This window comes from Malania oleifera, chromosome 8 (genome assembly GCF_029873635.1).
Source record: "Malania oleifera isolate guangnan ecotype guangnan chromosome 8, ASM2987363v1, whole genome shotgun sequence".
Classification (NCBI taxonomy): Eukaryota; Viridiplantae; Streptophyta; class Magnoliopsida; order Santalales; family Ximeniaceae; genus Malania; species Malania oleifera.
This window is the reverse complement of record NC_080424.1, coordinates 17,680,398-17,704,992: the sequence shown is the minus strand read 5'-3', so window position 1 is coordinate 17,704,992 and position 24,595 is coordinate 17,680,398. Positions and strand designations below refer to the sequence as shown.

The following is a 24,595-nucleotide window of genomic DNA, read 5'->3' as shown; positions in this document are numbered from 1 at the left end:
TTATTCAATCTTATCCTCTTATATATATTATATTGTTATTTTTTATCTTTATCCTTTTATATTGGCCCTCTCAATATCAATGATCAAATCCAAGGGCTTCGAACCCAGTGGCAAACCTCGAGAGTCTATAGGGACCAAGCGAATCCCATCTTAGGAAATCACCTGGAATAGCTATTTCTTTAGCTTTTACTCTCCAACGAAAAAGACAAAAGATAAAAAATGTAAATTAGTTATATTATTATAAAAATTAAGAAATAAAATTCCTATTTTATGCATAAAAGTATAAAGATATTAATAATATTTTATAGGATGCTAGTGGAATTTTAAAAATATTTTATGATCATGGTTTTGTTTGTGACCATATTAAATTGCCAACCAGGGGCCTGGAAAATTTGCACATTAATTTTCATAATCTAAAAATTCAAGAATCTCCAAGAGTGCAAAAAAGAGTAAAGCTTTCGACAAGTAACGAAGTTGAAGCAAAAATCATACCTCAAGGAGTGTAGCCTCCTCACTCGCAACTCTTCTCGCCCCATCATCTTCATCTTCGTCTTCATCTTCTTTTTCTTTCCCAAAGAATCTTTTCACAACTCTATCTTTCAAAACAAACACCCAAAGATTACAACAGCAAAAAGAAACAGCTATTCCAGGTGATTTCCTGAGATGGGGTTCGCTTGGTTCCTGTACAAAAGTCTCCTAATTCACCTCTATTTTTCTTGAATTCACTTCTCATTTGTGATTGAATTTTGAGTTCATTGCATAATTTCAATCTTCATGATTTATGACATTAATTATATGTCCATAGGTTATTGTGGCGTAAATAGTTCCTAATGTATCTTTAATCCTTTGCCTAACTCTTTGTGCAAATAATTTTGGAAGACCTCCAATGAATTTTTCTTTCCAAAAACCACTCCTTCCATCAGGTCTCCATAATACTTCTGCAAGAAAAACATCTTTGTACCATGTAAAATCAGATAGTTTTGGATAAGTTAGATTGACTAAAATGACACTATTTTTTTCTAATGCATTATCTGGTTCTCCTATAAAAGCTTTAAGGATTGACCACTGTAATGCTAAAACAACATCACTTACTTGAGTTGGTTGACCATTTACTTCTTCAACTTTTACTGTACCAAGATTTCTTCTTTTTCACACGAAGTGAGATAATTATCCCACCAAACTTTGAGTGATCCATTAAATCTTTGAGAAATTATGTGAGTTATATCTGTTTCACTATTTTTCCTAAATTTGTACGCGGTGGCTGCCAAAGCCATTTGTTAAACTAATGTAACTATTTGATACTCAATAAATCAGTCTATATTCCATTCATATAATGAATTTCCATCAAAACTTTTTTCAGTTTTTAAAGGTTCATCTTCAAATAATAAGCTTGGAGGTGTTGGTCTATAATAATAGGGTCTTGTACTTTTATTTTTCCATGAATTAGAATTTCTTAACTTATTCATTTCTAAATCACTACTGTCTTGGTTAAAACTTTTCTCGAGGTTATAAATGGCTTCTTCTTTTGTTAAAATATTAACATTCTTTTCTTGATGTTCTTTTCTAAGTATGTCTAAAATCTTTTTCATATCTTGTTCGTTTTGAGATTCCAAATTAAATTTGATATTGTCTTTGATTGTAAAAGGTTTATGAATAGGTTCTTGCTTTTTAGTCTTGCTTGATTCACCCTTTTCAAAGGTACTATTAACTTTGATATCTATTGATCATTCTAAAAGATTTTCAATTCTTGTGGACTGATTTGCTATTGTATGTAAAATTTGATTTGTATAGTTATTTTGACTAATTATTTGATCAATTCCATTATTTACTTCCTTAACTTCTTTGTATGGCGAGGCTTATACTTTTGTTCCTTTATAATCAATCTTTATTGAATCTATTGGTGGATGTAGAGATGATAAGTAATAATTATTTTTTGCAAGTTTCCAACTTTTTTTTATTATCATGAATAGTATTTATTGATTGTCTATCTTTTAAATATTTAAAGAATAAAATATTTCTTTGAGTTTTTTTGCATTTCTTCTAGCGATCCAGCTTTTCTTTTTTCTTTTCTCCTGAGCAATCCTGCGAGTAGTGGTATCAGAGCCTATTTCTATTCATCATCCTCTTTTATTTTTAAAATTACTAGTTGAATTTCGCTAAGCGCTTTGTCAGCCTGTTAAATCCGCTTGGTCAACCCGATGAGTGAAATAGGGTGGTCTCGGTTAGGAAATTAAACACTGTTAGAATAAAATCGAAGAAAGATAATGGATAAATTGGTTCAAAGTATCAAACGAAAAGGGAAGTTTTTAGGAGAAAACAAAACGGATCAAAATGATTCAATATCAATGGACAGATCAAAGAAGAAAAAACTTCAAATTTCATTAGGCAAAATTGAAAAGAGATTAGCAAACTGGAAAGGTAAAGATTTACCTAAAGCAAGATGCAAAAGAAATTTGGAAAATGTCCAGATCTGAATCTCAAATAATTAAGCAAAGCGGTTCTTTAGAAGTTAATGAAGAATATATCATAAAATTGTTAATAAGTCAATTTCCGTAGGTCAAAATGTGATAGGATTCATATCGAGATGGTCCAAGTAGGACTTTTCCCTTTAACAAGAGCAGGTCTTAATAAGTTAGTCTGTGTCTTACTTAGAGACGCCAGACATCATGAGTTCAACCATTCCCTTTTAGGAATGTTAGAATCCAACATAGCAAAAGGTCCAACTTATTTCGAATGTTATCCAAACATAAGAGTCAATTTACATGATGAGTCAATATACAAACTTTTAACATTAGATATACAAACAAAAGGGTATAATATGGATGGTAGATCTTCAAATTTAGAAATGATTTGTAGGATTTACTATAAATTAACTACTTCAACAGTCTTCCCAAATGCAATTAAAGAAAGTCCAAAAGGACCAACTTTATTATTACAAGCTAATAATGAGCGAATGAAGGTCTTATGAGAGGATTGAAACAGTTTTGGAAGATGAATTCTCTCAGAAGTGGCTTCTTTTGATGAACTTTCTTTTGAATAATAATCACTCGGCCTTTGTCTTGACATTTTTCCCTTGAAGAAAATCTCTGGTTAGAAAATCTAGTAATGAATTTGAAGTACCTTTAATAAATTCAATTTTAAAATAAAAAATAGATAGTGAGCGAAAGGAGCTAATAATGAGAGAACCTCATTGGTATCTCAACCAAAGAAACTTCTTTAGCATGAGATTCAAACTAGGGGAGAATGGGAATGTAATGAGCTAAATAAAAATATCAAAGATAAAATTAGTGTTAGATTTACTGTGATCCCAAGAGGGGGGGTGAATTGGTATTTTTAAAATTAATGCCCTAGGTCAGTATCCTAACAACAGTATTTTCACAACCCTAAAGTCAATATAGTGCAAGTAAACTAAATCAGTTGTAATATGTAGCAGAAATTAAATAATACAATGTAATCAACTAAGCATGCACCAGAAAACAGTAAAAGAAGTGACACCTAGAAGTGTTATTGAGGTTCGGCAAATTGTCTACGTCCCCGCCTTGGCTAACAAATACAAAGATTACCACTATAATGCTCACTTAAACGGGTGGAGCGACACCTAAACAATTAGGTCAATTAGCACATGGCTGACCTCAACCTTTACACACAATCCTTACCGGACTAGATTACCACCCCCTCAGGCCACGCCCGAAATATAACAGTATTTTCTTAATGAACTAGTACAGTGATTATGCTTTCATGTAAAACAGATATGTACCCAATATGCGCAGTCACATACACATCAATGATATGGATATAGTGTAAGCTCAGTGATGCAAATAGTTGTGCTATCAACACTCAATATGGTATATTCAGTGAAATGCTCAAGAGTGTTCAATACAAGCAATATCTTGGAATTTAAGTAAAGCACGGTTTAATAGCAAATCAATATTCCAAAGATATCAACCAGATATTCAAATTAGTTCAAGAAAATTTTCTTCAATGAAATAAGCACACTACTAGTTTGAAAATATTTTGCTTGTTGAAAATATCTTTACACAACAAAAATCAAAACTATCAGACACTTGCAATAACAATGCAAATATTCTAAGCTTACTAGTTTATCTCAACACAAGATTTATAATATTAAAATCTGTAGGATAAACCTAAGCTAAACTCCCCAAAAATAATATCACAATCAAACACACAAATGGGAGTTTGTAGCAAAATCTAGCAATCACAAGCACTCTAAATATGCTCTCACAATCTCAGAATGTATCAATAAAATAGAAATTTGAGAGTATTCGGACAAAGAGAGTATTTTCAAAAGAGAAGATTTTTGGCTAATGAAATTGTTAATTAATTGCTAATCCTTACAAATGAGTCTATATTTATAGGCAAGGGTAAGATTATAACCATTTGGGACTTGTTGGGAATTCTTATAAAAGTTTCAAATTGTTTAAACACAATTAACCCAACTTAACCCGTATTTACCTCAGTTAAAAATTTTTTAACCCGACAAGATTCGAGTGACTGAATCGTGGTTCGATCGCCCGAACAGACATAATAATAAAAGCCTTTAAAATCAATTCGGTAGCTCGAGTTACAGTTCAGTGGCCGGAAGCAAAGTCAGAAACATTTCTTTGGATTTTTGGGTGTTTGGTCATAGGTTCGGTAGCTCGAACTTGTGTGTTTAGTCACCCGGGTCTCAATTTGAACTAAACATCTCGGTAGCCCGAGTTGGTGGAATGTTTTTTTCAGGTGGTTTGGGCGCCCGTAGACGGTATGCATAAATTTGGTCGGTCGCCCGAGAGCCTAAGTCAACTGTTGACTTCTCAATAGTTCGGGCGCCCGAGGAGTTTTGAACTCCTGGGGTAGGTCGCCCGAGCTCTCTCAATTTCCCTGATAATATTCAATTTAAGTGTATTTTTAACACTTCTGTCTTTTGTATGATATATGTGAGAGTGTTGGAACCTAGAGTCATACTATGGTCTTACTGAGCTTACCATATATCCTTTGTGCATGATATGCAAGTAAGTAATACAGACCATATCCCTAGTTACTATTACAGACCCATATTACATTAATTGAAATGACAATACAAATTAAAATCTTCAGGATCTTCATATCTTGCTTCAAGTGTCATTGCTTGAGATACTCATCTAAGCTTGCATAAACACTTAAAAACTATCAAATACCTAAGTATTTGTCATTATCAAAACCGGGTGTGGCCTATAAGGTCAACAATTAGTTATTAACAAAACTTTTGTGCTAGTTGCTCATGCCCTGTTCGATACAGGAGCCGATATGAATTGTGTTCAAGGAGGATTAATACCCACTCAATACTATGAAAAAACTACAACACAACTTTATGGTGCAAACAACACAAGACTGCAGATACAATACAAAATTTCAGATGCTCACATTTGTAATCAAGAGATTTGTTTAAAAACAACTTTCATACTTGTCAAAGATATGCAACAAGAAATTATACTTGGAACTCCATCCTTTAGATTAATTTATCCTTTTCAAGTAAGTAATATTTGAATTTATTGATAAGATGAAAGAAAAAGAAATTAATACGTTAAAAGATTTGGCAATGAAAAGATCAATCTAATAAGACAAAAACAAAAACATGTAAAGCAACTATCAAAAGAAATTCACCATAAGAAGATTAAAGAAAGAATTCAAACTCCATAAATTAAAGAGAAAATTGAACAATTCAAACAAAAATTGGAAATTGAAGTTTGTTCAAATTTACCTAACGCTTTTTGGTCATGTAAAAAGCATATAGTAAAATTAACTTATATAAAAGATTTTTCAGAAGAAAAAATACCAACAAAAGCTCAACCAATTCAAATGAATCAAGAGTTACTTGAATATTGTAAAAAAGAAATCAAAGATTTGTTAGATAAGAAACTGATAAGAAAAAGTAAATCTCCATAGAGTTGTTCCGCTTTTTATGTTCAGAATCAAGCTGAAATAGAAAGAGGAGCCCCAAGACATTACAAACCTTTAAACAAAACTCTTCAATGGATTAGGTATCCAATACCTAATAAAAAAAATTTATGGAGTAGATTATTCAAAGCCTCAATATTTTCAAAATTTGACATGAAGTCAGGATTCTAGCAAATTCAGATTTCCGAACAGGATAGATATAAAACAGCATTTACAGTGCCATTTGGACATTACGAATGGAATGTAATGCCCTTTGGTCTGAAGAATGTCCCTTCAAAATTTCAAAATACCATGAATGAAATTTTCAATCCTTACACAAAATTTACAATAGTTTATATTGGCGATGTTCTTGTTTTCTCTAAATCAATAGAACAACGCTTCAAACATTTAAACATATTCCCTGATATAATTAAAAGAAATGGATTGGTTGTCTCACAGCCAAAAATCAAATTAATTCAAGCTAATGTTAGATTCCTTGGACATAACATTTATCAAAATACAATTACACCAATACAAAGAGCTTTAGAATTTGCAGATAAGTTTTCAAATGAAATTAAAGATAAAAATTAGTTGCAAAAATTTTTAGGGTGTCTAAATTATGTAGCTGAATTTATCCCTAATCTTAGAATAATTATTAAACCATTATTCAAAATATTAAAAAAGAATCCACTAGCTTGGACAGAAGAGCATACTGAAACAGTTATTAAAGTCAAAGCTTTAGTCAAAACCCTTCCTTACCTTAGTCTTCTAGATCCAAAGGCCTTTATGATAGTCGAGACCGATGCCTCTGATGTTGGATTTGGAGGTATTCTCATACAGCGAATGAGTTCAAATGAAGCCTTATTCGATTCCATTCCGGTGGGTGGTTAGGGCCACAAACCATTATTCCACAGTCAAAAAATAAATTTTATTAATTTTTTTTGTGTATACAAAAGTTTCAAGATGATTTATTTAATAAAGAATTTTTACTTAGAATTGATTGCAAAAATGTAAAAGATATTTTAGAAAAAATGTTAAAAATCTTGTTTCAAAAAAAATCTTTGTCAGATGGCAAGCCATTCTATCTGTTTTTGATTTTCAAATTGAATTTATTAAAGGTACTTCAAATTCATTATCAGATTTTCTAACTAGAGATTTTCTTCAAGGTAAAAATGCCAAGACAAAGGCCGAGTGATTATTATTCAAAATAAAAAGAAGCCACTCCTGAGAGAATTCATCTGTAAAACCGTTTGAATCCTCTCATAAGACCTTCATTAGCCACCCCACAAACTTCATTCAAAGAAATCATGGAAGGACAACAGTAGCAGAGTTCTTCATCACCAAAGAAGACAACATTCGGTTTTATTAATAAGCAAATCTTTGAAGATTTGTTTCCCATTGAACCCGAATGAGATTATTCTTCTCCCTTCGAAGTAATTCAAAAGTATTTCTTCAGAGGTTGTCATTTTGATACTCTTGACCCTATGAAGATTCAAAAGTTTTTTGAGTTAATTTGGATTGAAACAAACTCCGTTTTCATTTATCATAACTATGACTTAAAAGATGCATCAAAAATTAATTTCTCCAAAATTAAAATTTTAAAAGTTATTACTCCTTTCGAGTGGGGTCAGCACCCACGTGTCTCAAGACGGTTTCGAGAAGTTTTTTGTCCTCAAACCTACACTACAAGGACGACATCCTAGCTTGGTTAAATACTTTATTCGTACAAAATTTCAACCATTCTTAGCTGATTCACTTCGATCAAAAGATTTAGAAAAACTTTCCAAAATGGTTTTTGAATTGGTTCAAATTCTTTAGTCCTGAGATCTATATTTTCTCAGAAGCAATTCAAAATGATACTGAGTTGTTTTAAAAGAATTTTCATCCTCAGGATTTTTCTTATCGTTCTTTAAAACTCCTACTATTTTGCTCATATTTTATGATAACATGGATCTTTTGTTGGGATTATATCATTGTCTATCCTGAAGAAAGCTCAATCTGTTATTCAAAAACTATTAGAAGAGTTTACAGAGTTCGATGGTGGGAGAAGTTCACCATGCCAGAAGGAAAAGTACGAGCTTGGCTTGCACAAAGTTTTGGTGCTTGCCTTCCTGCCTTCCTTGAAGGTTCATATTTGAAATCAAAAGACAAGAAAAAGGTTTTTGAAGACGACACCATTTCATCAAGTTCAAGAAAGTCAAAATCAAACAATATGAAGTCAAAATTGATCAAGATGATCGCCCAGTTGGAATCAAACGACTCTAATTCATCCTATCAAGATTCTCTTAAGTCATTAGATCTTACAAGTATTGTTAATTGGTATGAATTTCTTGAGAAGGAGCATCATGTTCAAAAGATTGATTTTTCTTCATCAAAAGATAAAGCTCAAAAGAAGTAATTTGTAGTTGTCAAAAGTTGCGGCTCCGGAATTCAAAAGAAGGGGACTATTTCAAAAGTTTGCCTGATAGCCATTCTCAAAAGAAGACAAAGTCTTACCTGATATTTCAAAAGCATGTCTGCCAATTCCAAAGACTGATAGAGACATTTACCAACCATTAGGTCATTTGTCATTAACTTTTTCAATGTAATTTTACAACTGGAAGGTTTTTTGCCCCAGCTCTGTATTATTCTATGAGTGGATAAGTTGAGAGTTTAATGACTGTCCTACTTTATGGCCAACATTGTAATTTTTAAATTATTAAAGTAAATCAAGTGGTAGTGGTTCATCCAACCAAGGGCAGCCGCCCATGTGCTGTTACCACTTTCTCTGCTTTAATAATTTTCATTTTGTCTTGTTGCGTCGGTTGAGGTCTTGTAAGGAATTTTGATTTGAGTGTCCGATGGGGCCCAATGAGCACCCACACTCACTTTATGGATTCCAAATGGTTTGAAGTCCGACCTTTAGTGTCTATAAATAGATGTTTTATTCTCATTTGTATCTTGCACCAGTTTGAGGGAAAAAGATCCTAAGCTCCAAGCCTCACTCAAACTCTCTCTCTCTCTCTCTCTCTCGCGTGCGCGCGCCCAAATTCTATCAATGTAAAGAAGCAATATAATCAATAAAGATTTCAAATTGTTTTATTATTTGCTTTCAAGTCATATTACCTATTTTCATCATAAGTATGCTCTGCGATTGCGACTATTAAGTCGATCCTTCGCATTAGAAAAACTGTTTATTCTTTCCTATTAGAAATCCTGCGAGTTGTGGTATCAGAGAAAGTTACTATTCATCATCCTCTTTGATTTTTAAAATTACTAGTTTAATTTCGCTAAGCGCTTGGTCAGCTTGTTAAATCCGCTTGGTTAGCCCAAAGAGTGAAATAGGGTAGTCCCAATAGGTGGTCCCAGTTAGGAAATTAAACATTGTAAAATTAAAATCAAAGAAAGATGATGGATAGATTGGTTCAAAGTATCAAATGAACAGGAAAGTTTTTAAGAGAAAACAAAATAGATCAAAATGAATCAACATCAATAGACAGATCAAAGAAGAAAGAACTTCAAATTTCATTAGGAAAAATTGAAAAGAGATTAGCAAACTGGAAAGGTAAAGATTTACCAAAGCAAGATGCAAAAGAAATCTGGAAAATGTCTAGATCAGAATCTCAAATAATTAAGCAAAAGAGTTCTTTATAAGTTAATGAAGAATATATTGTCAAAATTGTTAGTAAGTCAATTTCCTTAGTAACAAATGAGGCAAGACAACAAAAGAGATTGTTAAACCCAGAAGATTTAGCAGCCTACAGGTCAAAATATGATAGGATCCATATCTGAATTGTCCAAGTAGGACTTTTTCCTTTGGCAAGAGTAGGTCTTAATAAGTCAGTCTGCGTCTTACTTAGAGATGTCAGACATCATGAGATCAACGATTCCCTTTTAGGAATGTTAGAATCCAATATTACAGAAGGTTCAATTTATTTTAAATGTTATCCAAACATGATGAATCAATGTACAAACTTTTCACATTAGATATTTAAACAAAAGGATATAATATGGATAGTAGATCTTCAAATTTAGAAATGATTTATAGGATTTACTATAAATTAACTACTTCAACAATCTTTCCAAATGCAATTGAAGAAAGTCCAAAATGATCAACTTTATTATTACAAGCCAATAATGAGCGTGCCTCGTTGGTATCTCAACCAAAGAAACTTCTTTGGCACGAGATTCAAACTGAGAGAGAATCGGAATTTAATGAGCTAAATGAAAATGCTAAAGATAAAATTCGAAATATTCACACGACAGTTGCAACACGTGTTATTCAAGATCCAAGTGGAAACGTCAAAATAAATTTTCAATCGTTATTAACTAGAAGTAAAAGCTTAGGGCAATCAAGTTCAAAAGGATCTGAAGACTTAGGAAGAAAAAGTATTTCAAGCCTTTACATAGAACCAAACAAATATTATAAACTTAAAGAAGTAGACTTTGAATCTGAAGTCCCTCAAGGTTACTATCAAGAAGAATTTGACGAATCAATATCACCAACCATGTCTCAAGCATTAGATGAAGACCAAAGAAAAGCTTTAGAAGAAAGTCAAAGAAAAAATCTATTCGTCATAAGTAAAACATTCGAAACTAATATGGATATTTTATAAAAGATTATAAGCATAAACTCAATCAAAAAAATAGAGATGATTTTTTCAACAATTATAATAAGAAAGAAAGAGAAAAAATAAAAGCCGAATGGCTAGAAGAAATGCAAAAAACTCAAAGAAATATTTTATTCTTTAAATATTTAAAAGATAGACAATCAATAAATACTATTCATGATAAAAAGAAAAGTTGGAAAATTGCAAAAAAAATAATTATAACATATCATCTCTACATCCACCATTAGATTCAATAAAGATTGATTATAAAGGAACAAAAGTATTAGCCTCGCCATACAAAGAAGTTAAGGAAGTAAATAATGGAATTAATCAAATAATTAGTAAAAATAACTATACAAATCAAATTTTACATACAATAGCAAATTAGTATACTTTTTATTTTCTTTCTTACTTTTCTTGATAATCAACATAAAAAAAAATAGACTTCTTTGAATTTTCCTTTATTTTTTTTCACGTTTTTCAAGTTTCAAACGAGGTCTAAGAAAAAAAAAATGTAGAGCTAACATTTTTTCTCTTAATTAATAATTTAGATAGATATAAGTCATCCAATTTGGATTGCATGATGTAAATAGGAGAAAAAAAATAGACCATTTATTTGAATTGCAATTAGATGGAGAGACAAATAGATTAACTCTGTAATGAATTTTTAAAATTTAAAAAATTTCTTAAGAGAGAGAAAAAAAAAAGGATTTATCCATCTTAGTTAAAAAATAAAGATCAATTCAGTAAATTACATTAAATCCCTTGTTTTCTATTCTAATATCCAAACACAAGAAATCGCTTTCTTTTCTTTTCTTTTCTTAATTATCCAGACAAAGTGTGCATTTAGAGGAAAAATTATGCCCCAGTAATCTTGAATATCTAGACAAATTATGGTAGGATTTTCAAGCATTTACTAACACCCAAATATTATTTTTAGGAGGATTGGAGGTTTAGTCAACAAGGTCAACAAGGTTTTAGAATTTAATACTACATATGAATTAATCAATCGTGAATGACCATTCTAAACTTAAAAACTTAGAAAATAAATTTTATCTTTTAAGATGTAAACATTTCCCATTCTTTAGGGACATTCCAAACCGTCACATTATGAAATATGCATGTCAAAAATTTTAGATTTTAATTAATCTCAAGATTTTGTGTTTAAAGATTTAGTATATTGCTACCTAAACCCAAGAAAAATAAATGTGAATAAACGTTAAACTATATAAATAAGAGAGAAACGGTGAATCGTTGTGCATGTTTCTGAGATTTTTTTATATACCTTTATGATACTTTTAATATGTTCAATTTAATTGTGTAAGCAACATTGTTAAGCTATTACAATCATTATATTCCTTTATGACTCATATTTACAAGGATTTATTTCCTTAAATTCTATTACAATTTTGGAAGCTTTGCGCGCAAAGGAGTCTACTCAAACTAAGCCCAATATAAGTGCATCTAGGCCTACTTGAAATTTATTTACTCGATACAATATAATATGTTTGAATTAGGAAATAATGCAATTACAATGTCATATGAAAGCATTTTTAAGATTTTCACCTGAGAATCATATTTACTTATTTGCAACCAAAGGTTAAAATCTTTAAGACAATTTTTGTTTGCTGAGACTGAAAATTAGACAAGGATTATAGCATAGGTACATTACTGAATTACATGAAGTCATTATATTCTTCTATTTTGATGCCTCTTTTCATTTTACTCTATATATACATAATCTGATTGCGGGATTTCACAACAAACTTGATTCTTTTACCTTTGAAGTATAATGGCAAATCAAAATATTTGCGACCGACTTGCTTTTTATGCATAGTCTAACAAAGTGAACCTTCAATAGAAAGACAAATACATCCCATTTAATGATGATTCTGGCCTGACATGGGCCGTATATGGCAATGTACTTTGACAACCAGATCAGCAGTCTTTAGGTTCTCAGACCAATAATTGAATGATGCTCTCATCCAAAATGTGGAAGCTGGGAAAGGATTGCATCCAGCCAAGAAATCCCATTTATCTGCTGCTCATCAGCTACATGCATGAACCAAAATTTGTGTACAGAACCATAATTAGCGAAACACAAATTTGGAAAGAATAAAAATAAAATAAAGATGTGAGAAGAAATTCCCATGTCAATGACCTCGCACCTTTGATGCTGTGATTCTCTTTCTTCGAGCAATCTAGCACATATTGTCATCCAACCGAAGCGCTTCTCGTTTAAATTGACAAAAATCACAAGATGGGCATGTCCAGAGCCTGTAAAACTTCCTTAAACTCAAATTCATGCGTCTGCTTGTTGAACCGTTCAACCAGTTTGTACCTGGCATCATTCAAATAAAAGGACTGAGCAGTCTCCAATAGCCATTTTGCCTCTGAATCACTAAGCTTGCTTGTGAACACCACATCTCCTGTAATGAGCACCAAGTCTTTGCTTTTGGCAAATTCTGGGTAATAAGATACCGTCAAGTATGGGGCAGCTTGAGTTCCTCTTGCTTTGTAATCTTCAAGTCCTGTGAAAAGCATGTGTGGCATCTGCACTGCAAGTAAAGAATAAACATATGCATTACACATTTGCATTAACAAAATGTTTGGTTTGCAGAATGGAATGGAATAAGGAATGGAATGAAAATTTGAATGAAGGACATTACGAAATTAAGTGAAAAATTTGATTCCGTTCTTGATTCCATTCCATTCCTGTGTACCTAAGAGGATGCATCATTTCTTACATGACATATACTAAGAAGCAATTATAGTCTTTTAACAGAAACATTCAAGGCTACACAACAGTCATTATTTCTCTAAACATCCCTTTCAAGCCCTAGCAAGAAGTACCATACGCCAGATTTTGTAAAACCATAAATCACAAAGTGTTGCCTACTGCATAATTGATTTAATTACCAAGGCAGTCAGTAACTGCCTTAGGGTTTCAGTAGGAAGTGATATCCAGGCTGTCCGCTAATTTATCGATGAAATATTTAAAAAGCACACGCAATGAACAGACAATGATTTCTGGCAAGATGAAATTTTGTTATTCAAGTTCTTAAAATATAATTTCAATTGTCAGACCGATGCTACCCTAAATAGAACAGAATGCCGAAAATACATAATATAGCCAACCCAATCAGAGGGACTTAAGACTTGACTACAACTTCTTGTCACTGTACTCCTCAAAAGATAACAATTTGCAATTCATAAGAAATGCTTGCACGGCTAGTTAATATATAGCGAAGTATTTCCTGATAGAAAAAGAAGATTGTAAAAGAGACAAAAGAAATGTGAGAAGAAAGAAAATTAGAGGATTTCGTGAGCAAAGAGGTGAGAGCCATGAGGCAGCATCAACATGCCACAGATTCCATGTATTTTGAAAGAACTCATGCTAAGATCACTTTGGCATAGACTGATTTCTCACTTGAGTTCTTAGATAATGCTTTCAGAAGTGTTTCACTGACAGCAGGGAGTCTCTTTCTAGATGGGGTATCATCACTCCTTCAGGGTGGACCAAAAAGTAAACTTTGATAGACTAAATACAGGTCTGTTCGCATCACTAAATCGCTGGAAAACATCCATATTTCCTAGTTTTAAAACATGGTTCAACTACAGTGGGTCCTACACCAAATTACTGCATCTTTGTCTGGACCACTGGACAAAGGTTCTGGTTTTCAAGAAAATGACTGTTGTTCCCTTGACATGTAGTACCTAATATATAAAGAATAACAATATTTTCAACACAAAAAATTACTAAAAATATGTGCTTAGTTAAGTCTATGTCATAAAATTCTCAACAAACATAAATTAAAAAAAAAGAAAAAAAAAAGAAACCAATACATAAATAGTCCAATTAACCAAAATAATTGAGATTATATGGTGTCCAAGTATTAATATTTATATTATATTATTATAACACAATAATAATATTACTTCCATTTTATTAACAATTCATTATTTTAAATGCAATAATAGTCCAATAACACTAGATTATAGGAGCATTGTTGTCCAACTCGCAAAAATAGCAAAGGAAATTTGGTTCAAAAAGTATGATTTCCATGGGAATGAGTCTTTCATGAAACTTCCTCATGGGAGGACTGTCAGAACCTTTCATTCCTGGGACTGTTAAGATGATTGCCATGTTGGATACCCATGCCCAAACAAAAGGTGGTATTGCGGGAATGGGATGCCATGGACATCATGTTTCCCAAGAATGTTAAAAGATGCCGTGAACCAAAAGCCCCCTTGAGAGATATTCCTCTAGCTAATGCTCGGTTCACCCGGTTTGCGGCTGGTAATAGGTCAATAGCTACTAGGATTGACAGATTACTTTTTTCTACAATTTAGGAGGATGCTTTTCCTGACCTTTCTCAAGAAGTGCTTCCTTAAGTGCTTCTGATCACTGACCCTTAGCACTTGAATTTTACCCTAAGAAGTTGGGTTCAACTCCATTTCATTTTGAAAATGTGGATGACACACCGCGACCTTTTCATTTTATTAGTTGGCAGAAGTTTCTGAAAGATAAACTTGGAACTTGGAATGTGGTGGATTTTGGTTCTAGAAAAAAAAAATTCTACTGGATCTAGCTGTCATAGAACAATTAGCTAGGAAGGGGCCTCTCTCAGAAGATTTAGGGAGCAGAAGGGTTAGTTGATTATGAATTTGAGCAGGATATTTTGAGGGAAGAGATTAATTGGCGGAAGAAGTCTAGATTGAATTAACTTAAAGAGGGAGACTGTAATGCAAGATTCTTTCATCTGGTGGCAAGTGGGAGGAGGAGAGATTTTATAAATGAATTAGAGGATGATAGGAGCATGATGACCAGCGATCCTGAAATTGGAAGTATGATTAATGATTTTTAAAGGAATCCTTTTTCAAAAGGAGGATGGAGGAAGGGCTATGATCGAGAGGGGTTGGATTGGTGTCTTATTCCCATTGAGAAAGCAGAGTGGATAGAGAATCCTTTTGAGGAGGAGGAGATTAGAAGCACTACGTTTGATGGAAGTGTGGGTAGTAACATAAATTCTACTTTTGTTAACCTAGTGCCTAAAAATGACATCGCTACTGGAATCAAAGATTTCAGGCCAATTTGTGACCAGTGTGTGTAAGATCCTAGACAAAGTGTTATCCAAGAGATTGTCTAGTGTCTTGGGGGATACTATTTACCATATCCAGAAAGCATTCATTGGTAATAGGCAGATTATAGACGCAACTTTGATAGCTAATGAGGTCATTGAAGATGCTTTCAGAAGAAATACAAGGGACTTGGTTTTGAAATTTGATTTTGAGAAAGCCTATGATCATGTAAGTTGGGTTTCTTGGATAGAGTGCTATACAGAAAAGATTTCAGAGCTGGATAGAGGAAATGCATGAGGGGCTGCCTCTAATCAGTGGCCTTGTCTGTTCTGGTGGCTCCCCTTTCCTTTTCAAAATTGTGGCTAATGCTTTGAGCTGAATAATTCATAGAGGGGTTGATGATAGAAGCTTGGTGGAAGGGTTGAAGGTGGGCAACTTACCCATATCACATTTGAAATTTACATATGATACCATTCTCTTTACTTCAAACAATACGAGTAGGTTTTCCAATCCGTTAACAATTCTCCTAGGGTTTGAAAAAGTGTTTGTAAACTAAGGATTAAATTCTCTAAGAGTGGCATTGTGGGTATTTGGATCAACCGAGCACCCTCGGTGTTGGTTGTTGTGTTATGAGCTGTTCTATCATCTATTAGGTCTTCCCTTGGGTGGTAGCCCTACCATGGATTCTTTTTTGGACCTGGTTTTTGAGAGAATTTCCAGGAGGTTGAATGGGTGAAGAGTGGTTTTTCCTCTCTTGAGGGGTCACATCACTCTTATTCATGCTTGTCTGTATTCTATTCCCGCAAGCTACCAGCACTTCTCAAAATTCCTATGGACGTAGCTAACAGGGATTCCTTGTGGTTAGGAGGTGAGTGAAAAGTGACTATCTTGTTAATTGCTCAAATGTGAGTTGGTCCAAAAGAGGGGGAGGGACGGAGGGTTCAATCTAGGTAACTTGGTATCTGAAAACATTTCTTTGATTGGGAAGTCATAGTGGGACTTCCCTTTAGAACTTCTCTCTCTTTGGCACATGGTTATCTGGAATAGATTTGGATTATTCGCTATGTGTGGGACACTAAAGTTGGGTTTATACTGCCTATTTGGATCCGTAGAAATTTGTGTCCCATATTTATCATTTGTTTTCCGCTCATGTTTGGTTCAATGTTGGTAATGGGGACAAAATCTGATTCTGGCAGGAGCATTGGACTGGGGAGGATCATTGGATTAGGGAGGCTCCTTTGGCCTTTTCATATCCTTGTATCTTTCATTTATATTCTATTAATAATCCCCTATCTCTGCCTTCTTCCCTGTGCTAGAGAGTCATTCTTGGGATTTTCATTTAGTGAGGAACCTTAATGAGAAAGAGACTAATGACCCTGCCCTTTTGGTTCATTGGCCTGATAACAATGGGGAATACAAGGTTACTTGTAACTATCAAAGTCTAAAAGTCATAAACTGAGATGAGATTTGCTCAAAATAAGCCTCCACCATTGTTCAGCTCAGCATGATGATGGCCTCTAATTCAGAATTTTTTGGTTCATTGGCCGAAGATTCCTTTTCATTTTTTTAATTGCTAAAAGAAGTCAGCTATATTAATCAGAAAATTAAAAAATTCGATGAACTATCGCTACCTCGCTTTATGTCAATGTGTCTTTTGTTATTGGTTCTTTGGTTTCGTAATATTAATCAACCGAGATAGTTTAGACAAGGAACAAAAACTTCCTCATTAGATAATCAGGTTGCATGCCATCCCTTCTGTACAATACAGTATGTTAGATAAAAGCAAGTAACAAAAGACCAAACCTTGAGTAAACATTGTTGTGTAACCGCTTCCTCTCCATAAAGGAATGACAAAATACCGGCTACCAAGGAAAAAGAAGAAACAAAAACATTGTAAGAGAACCAGTGTGTAACTTAAGGAAAGCACGATAACCAGAATAGAATGAAAGAAAATAAACTAGTAAAGACATAAAAATGGTGTGACTTAAGGAAAGCAGACATATATACAATATAAAATCATCTGCGATGGAAAAATTACCACTGTGCTGCTCTAAGCTCCAGCAAATGATACAGTTTTGCCTTCATTGATGCACCAATATGACCCCTTCCCAGATGATACTATTGTAAGACAAACCCATTCAAAAACTGACGAATGAAATACAACACACACACACACACACACACACACACACACACACACACACATATATATATATATGCATATGCACGTATTATATCCACAAAAGGCCAAAAGCTGAGGGTATTAGTGCATAACTGCTTCAAAACACAAAGTACATCTAATCCACCATGACAATACATATACCACAATATCACGATCCTCGATCACTATGCAAAAAATGTCCATTGGACACATATAATGCATCAACTAGAGATGCATAAGCCGGTAACAAATGTGGAAGGAAACTTTCAAGAGGTTAAGAGTAAAATCAATTTCTTCAGTTGCCATTCTAAGAATTCCACTTAGATATTTGAAAGATTCAACTTATTTTGTTATGCATGCTGTGCATTTGGCTGGTTGGTTTAAAAAGGCCAAAGAGCTACATGATACATTTCTAGTAATACTCTACGATGGAAATTTCCTTTGCTATTTACTAATTGTAAATAAATTGATCTAAAATGCAACATTGAGCAAAAGAAGCCCTCAAACTGTGGTCAAATGATACTTAGAGACACTGTCAAGATAGATCTTGCTTTACAATTTTTATTTTCCTCTGATAAACTTATATTCCTTCTGGTACAAAGGATTTTGAAGTAAAATGCTACCTAAAGTTTTAAAAAGTCAAAATATCATAAATCTTTGGTGTGCCCACAGTAACTCTCATTCATCAACTTACTTTAAATCAACATTTCTCTTATTTTGCTCAGCAATTAACTTTTAATTAATAAAATTTGTGATTCTTATTAATGATAAAGCAGTTCCACTCAATCCATTTTTTCCCTTCCAAGGAGCAAATGACGCAGCACAAACATAAGGCTGGAATTGAAATCTTGGGTTGAATCAGTCTCTCTTATTTCGATCACATAAAGAAGATTAAAAATGTGTTCATTTGATTCAAGATATTATGATTTTGGCATGTTTTGATGCAAAACTTTTTGCTTCCAATTTCCAAATTTCTTTTCCACTTCATCAAATGTATCAATAATTCAAATAGATTGGTGATATTAGTCACAGTATGACATTAATTTTTTTTTTTTAGAAAAAACAAAAAAATTGGACTGATCTTTTGTCACAAAATCAGTGGACTGATATCAAACAAAATAAAGCTGATGTTCATATTAAAGCCAATGATACCTATGTTTGACATGATTCAATGACAGAGATCTAAAACTAGCTGCGTTATGACTTATGCCTCTCATAAGCAATTTGCTTGTAGGAGCCTGATTCCTTTCAAACTGGTGCTTTTCCTTGAGAACCCGTGCATGTGCATAGTGCTAATATTCCCACATATCTAGCTACCAAAATACATAGAAAATCATGCATTCGCTTTCCAAAAAACAAAAGTCCTCAGAGTGATGCCATTATTCCTAAATTACAAAGGAAAGTATTAATAAACGATTCTCATAACTCTGATATACCTAGTAAGCGAGTTTCTAATCTGCATTCGTGCTTCAGTCTGAAAATAAACTGGAAATGCATATAAAAATATCTTACGCAAACTAGACATTCTACCTATATTAATTCAAAAAACTTAAAAGGAAAAAATCTTCTTTCTCTAAGCAAAAACACATCCAACAAAGTATTCATGAAATACTGTTTAGTGTGTCAGCAAAATATTCTTGCAGTCAATTTGTTTCAAACAATTCATTAAATTATCTAATCAACAAAAACCCATTTCAGATATAGCATGTTCAGCAAAATTTCAACAGAAAAGTGAGGACAAGAAGACATTACATCATCCCAAATAGAAGTGAGGTCTTCGGACGAGCGGTCCTTGGCCCTCTCAATGTCAATGATCGAATCCAAGGGCTTCGGCTGCAAGGGCGTGAACCCAGTGGCGAACCTCGAGGTTCTACAGGAACCAAGCGAACCCCATTTCAGGAAATCACCTGGAATAGCTGTTTCTTGTTGCTGTTGTAATCTTTGGGTGTTTGTTTTGAAAGATGGAGTTGTAAAAATATTCTTTGGGAGAGAAAAAGAAGATGAAGACGAAGATGATGATGATGGGGTGAGAAGAGTTGCCAGTGAGGAGCTACACTCCTTGAGGCTCTCGCTGACAGACGTAGCATATCTAATCCGCGAGAGTTCCAGAGGCAATGTTTGCGATTTTTGCTTCAACTTCGTTACTGATCGAAAGCTTTACTCTTTTTTGCACTGTGCAAGCTGCCAATTGACAATTTAATATGGTCACAAACAAAATCATGATCATAAAATATTATTAATATTTTTATACTTTTATGTATAAAATAGGAATTTTATTTCTTAATTTTTATAATAAAATAACTATTTTCTTTTTTTTTTATTTTTTGCCTTTTTCGTTGAAGAATAAAAGCTAAAAAAGTAAAATTTGTTCTCAAAGTAAATGTGTTTTCTTTTAAATTATAACTTTATTATTGTACAATTTTCAACTTATGAAGATATTTGAATCAATTTGAAGGTTATTCATTCCAAATATTAGAATATGAAATCTTTAATATAACTTCAAAAAAAAAAAAAATTCTTTAAAAAAAATGATCTATTCTTATTTCAAAAAGGACACTCGTCTCTCCCCTTATTTAAATTGAAGATTTTTACACCTCACATTTAATTCTTAATTATAAGTTGAGGTATATGCTTTAAAATTGAAATTATTACCTTAAATGCTAATTGGAGAAGCCCCAATACCTAAAAAAAATACAAAGAAACTATTTTCAAAATTTTGTATTGACCATGTTAGAGAATGCACCTACAAAGAATAAAATGAATATTAGAAGATATATCAAAGTTCCCTATTTGTGAGCAAAATACACTTACCCGATTCATCAAATCTATAAATGCTGTGCGTGCATTAGACAGACTAAATATCATAACTAGAAATTCATAGTGGTCATATCTGGTCTAAATGTCATATTTGGAATAACCTCTGCTTTAACTTTCACCTGGTGATATCTCGACCGAAGTTCAATCTTGGAGTAAACCTGGGTCTTCTGGAACTGATCAAATAAATCATGGAAGATGATATTTATTTTTGATTGTCACTTTATTTATCTTTCTATAATCAATGCACATTCTCATAGTCCAATCTTTCTTCTTCACGAACAAGACTGGTGCTCCCCAAGGCAACGCGCTAGGCCTAATAAATCATTTATCCAACAACTCCTGTAACTGATCTTTCAATTCTTTCAATTCAAGTGGAACCATTCTGTAAGGTGCTTTAGATATCGGTGCCGACCTTGGTAGTAAATTTACGGCAAATTCAATCTCTCGATCTGGTGGTAAATTAGGTAATTCCTCTAGAAAAATATCTGAAAATTCTCTGACTACTGGAATATCAACTTATTTTAATTATTCCTTTGGCATTTCTTTTATATAAGCAACATACCCTTGGCAAACACCCTGATCCTGGCCTGAATGGCTGACACTACTTGTAGCGAGGCAAGCACACGCGATCCCACAAACCTGAATTCTTGCTTTCCTGAGGATCTGAAAATCACTCTTTTTTTATGGTAATCAATGCTAACGTAGTTAGTTGTCAACCAGTTCATATCCAATATTATATCAAATTATTGCATGTTCAACACTACAAGATCGGTTGGTAATATTTTCTCCTGAATGGCCACTAGATAGTTTTTAAGTACCCTTCCACATTTCACTACTGATCCAGTTGACATGGCTATTAACAAATCAGTATCTAATATCGGTGTCTCAACTCTAGTCGACTTGACATATCTCAATGATACGAACGAATGGGTGGCACCTGAGTCAAATAAAATAATAGCTTTATATGATAAAGCAATAATCATACTTGTCACGACGTTGCCTGCAGCCTCAGCATCTCTCGGCATTAGCGCATAAACTCTCGCGCGGAGCTGTATTCCTCTACTAACCGCCACCCCTGAGTGCCTGGATATTCCCCTCTAATGGTCTGGGAGCATGAGCGGTACTATACTGCATACGAAAGTCCTGTGCCACATGACCCAATCACCACATCGATAGCAGACATTCCTCCCTACTCTGTATTCTCCTCTATGTCTCTTTCCACATGTAGGACAAACTGGATATGCCTACTCACCATGAATCTCCCGTCTACCAATCTTTTGCCTCTATGCTCTGCCGTAGGGAGCAAAGCGTGACAACTCGATAAACTTTGTTGTATATTGCTGAACCATCAATCGCCCCTGTCTCAGATTCAGAAATTCTGCTATCTTAACTTCTCTAATAGAAGGAGGAAAATAATGATCGAAAAACATCTTTTTGAATTGGTTCCATGACATGACCACTGGTACGAGTCTCTATTACACAAGCAACTTTACGACTGTCCACCATCTCTCAGCCGCACCTGTCAACTTATATGCAGCATATAGAACTCTCTGTTCATCGGTACAGTGAAGCACTGTCAATATTTTCTCAATATCCTACATCCAATTTTCAGCAACTGCAGGATCAACTCCTCCTGAAAATACCAGAGGATTCATTTTAGAGAACTTCTCTATAGTGCAGCCCTGGACTGCTACTGGTCCTCCCTACTCCCTAGAGCTCCGTGCAATCTCAGCCATAACCTGCTGAGACACACTATGCAAAATTGCATTTGAATCACCACCATATGCACTAGATGGGCCTGTACCATCATCACCATTGGCGTAAGCGTTGCTACCACCAGGGTTCATCTTATAAAGAAGATAAACATAGTCTGAGGACCCTATCTACCCAATATAACAAACATATTTATTCAATTGGAATCTCATATCGTCAATGTAATCTAACGTCCTTATTCTTCAATTTATGATTTAGTCCAACAATTGAGAAACACAACCGGACAATAGTTTAATATGGTTTTCTTGAAATCGTCACCCCAGGAAAAACATAGAAACTACTACAAAAATCCTGTTTCCCGATTACGAAACAAAACCCTAAATACTCATATTAATTTTCCCAACATTGACTCTCTAAATTCCTGATCTATTCCTATACTCTAGTATTGTTTCTGCTACATACTAAAGTCTACACAACCTAGCAACCTAGGCTCTGATACCAAAATGTAACGCTCGAACTTTAGAACCATTTTTTTTTTTACATAAAATTTTATTACTCTAATAATACTCTATTATCATAATACACAGTCAAAGTCAACTCGAACCCATAAGTACTGGGAATTTACCTGTTTATACATACATATCACCTAAGCAGTGGAACCAAATACACTTTACATATATACAATGCCAGAGTTTCACTGTTTCTACATATACACATATATACCCTAAAAATCCATCATGAGTCTAGCCTGATTACTTACCCTGCAACTGGGTAGTACCTACAACTCCTTTATCACGGAGCTCGCTCCACTCGTCTGTCGGGATTTTCTGAAATATTTGTAATGCTGGGGTGAGGCACCTCTCAGTAAGGGGAATAGACTAATATCAGTGTGTGGCAATGTGAGTTTTATTATATTATAAACATATACTACCAATAATGTTACAGTATTACGTACATATCTTAAGTTGTAATTGATATCATATGAAAATCTTTACTTTTAAACATACTATATCATAATGAATTTTCATATCTTAAAAATCATCTGTTAAATTTGTATTTACTGAATCTCTACTAGGTAGTCTCTGATCACTTTGCTACACACCACAACTGACGTTGTTGGTGTGACCATGCCTAACTCGGTATCTAACAACAACTGAATCACTACCCCACACAATTTAACCAATCCCCGAGATATGAAAGGGTGTGTCACACCTAAATCAAATAACACAACAACACTATTCGACAAAATGGAAATAGTACCTCTCACCCCGTCGCAGGCATTCTCTGCATTTCTCAGTATAAGAGAGTACACCTGTGCCTGGGCGGTGCCCCTCTGGTGACCACCTCAGGATGCTTGGTTACCTCCCCTATATTGATGCTATGGAGGAGTGTGAGTCAACGTCGCGCGGCAGTCCTACACTATATGCTCAGCACCACCACATCGATAGCAGCCAGCTGGTCCACCCCTACACTCGCCCTAATGCCTCTTTTGGCATTTGGGATAGGTAGGATGTTGTGGATTTCCCTGATGGGCTCGATATCCCATCTTCTGTCGTTGGCCCGTGAAATTACTAGACCTCCTCCATATACCATGGCTGGTACTAATTTGAAATCCCTGAGGCAAGGGTCTCTTCATCTAGTTTACTGCTCTCTCACTCTCCTAGATACTAGCCTCAACTGCCATGGCCTTATCCACCAACTCAAAAAAACTCTGAGTTAACAACACCACCACCTGTGCACGTATTCCTTGTCTTAAACCCTTTTCAAACCTCCAGGCCTTCTTCAGCTCGTCTAGGATCATGTATGGAGCGAAGCGGGATACCTCCATAAACTTGGTCATGTATTGCTGTACGTTCAAGTTTCCCTGCGTCAGATTCACGAACTCCTCTGCCTTAGCCTCTCTGGTAGCAGTAGGGAAGTACCTGTCGAAGAAAACCTCCTTGAAACTACTCCAGGTTATAGCCATAGGTCCTGGCCACTGTTCCTCCACCAATTTTTTCGATCTCCACCACCTCTTCGCTTCCCCCACTAATTTAAAAGTGGCATACCACACCTTCTACTCCTCCGTGCACTCCAGCACACCCAGTAGTTCCTCAATCTCTTGAACCCAATCTTCAGTAGTGACCGGGTTCACTCCTCCTGCAAAAGCCAGCGGATTCATCTAGGTAAGCTACTGAAAATTGCAGCCCCGATCAGGTGGTTGATCCTACTCTCTAGAGTCCCTTCGGGTTTTCTTCTTAGCCTGCCATGCTATACTTTGTAGCACTGCTGAGGCATCGACATCATCCTCACTGGAAGTATCCATATGATTATCCCC

At 34.3% G+C, this 24,595-nt stretch overlaps 1 protein-coding gene across 1 annotated transcript; it reads right to left on the bottom strand.

Moving 5' to 3' along the window:
* Positions 1-12,181: 12,181 nt before the first annotated feature.
* On the bottom strand, positions 12,182-24,244 carry LOC131162595 (uncharacterized). The gene is made up of 7 exons (XM_058119209.1): positions 23,951-24,244; positions 22,305-22,448; positions 22,085-22,160; positions 19,501-19,907; positions 17,626-17,705; positions 17,391-17,449; positions 12,182-13,063 (listed from the first exon to the last, which is right to left on the bottom strand). Exons 1-7 carry the CDS (start codon positions 24,242-24,244, stop codon positions 12,759-12,761), a joined length of 1,365 nt encoding a protein of 454 aa, XP_057975192.1. The 3' UTR covers positions 12,182-12,758.
* Between the last annotated feature and the right edge of the window lie 351 nt (positions 24,245-24,595).

What these genes read in the sequence shown, in the direction of transcription:
- LOC131162595 (XM_058119209.1), bottom strand. Translation starts at nt 24,244, where the DNA reads ATGGCTATAACCTGGAGTAGTTTCAAGGAGGTTTTCTTCGACAGGTAC. An exon ending in TGCATAGTGTGTCTCAGCAG is followed by an intron (nt 22,161 to 22,304) that starts GTTATGGCTGAG and finishes AATTGGATGTAG; the next exon opens with GATATTGAGAAAATATTGAC. An exon ending in GAGCTTAGAGCAGCACAGTG is followed by an intron (nt 17,450 to 17,625) that starts GTAATTTTTCCA and finishes TTTCCTTGGTAG; the next exon opens with CCGGTATTTTGTCATTCCTT.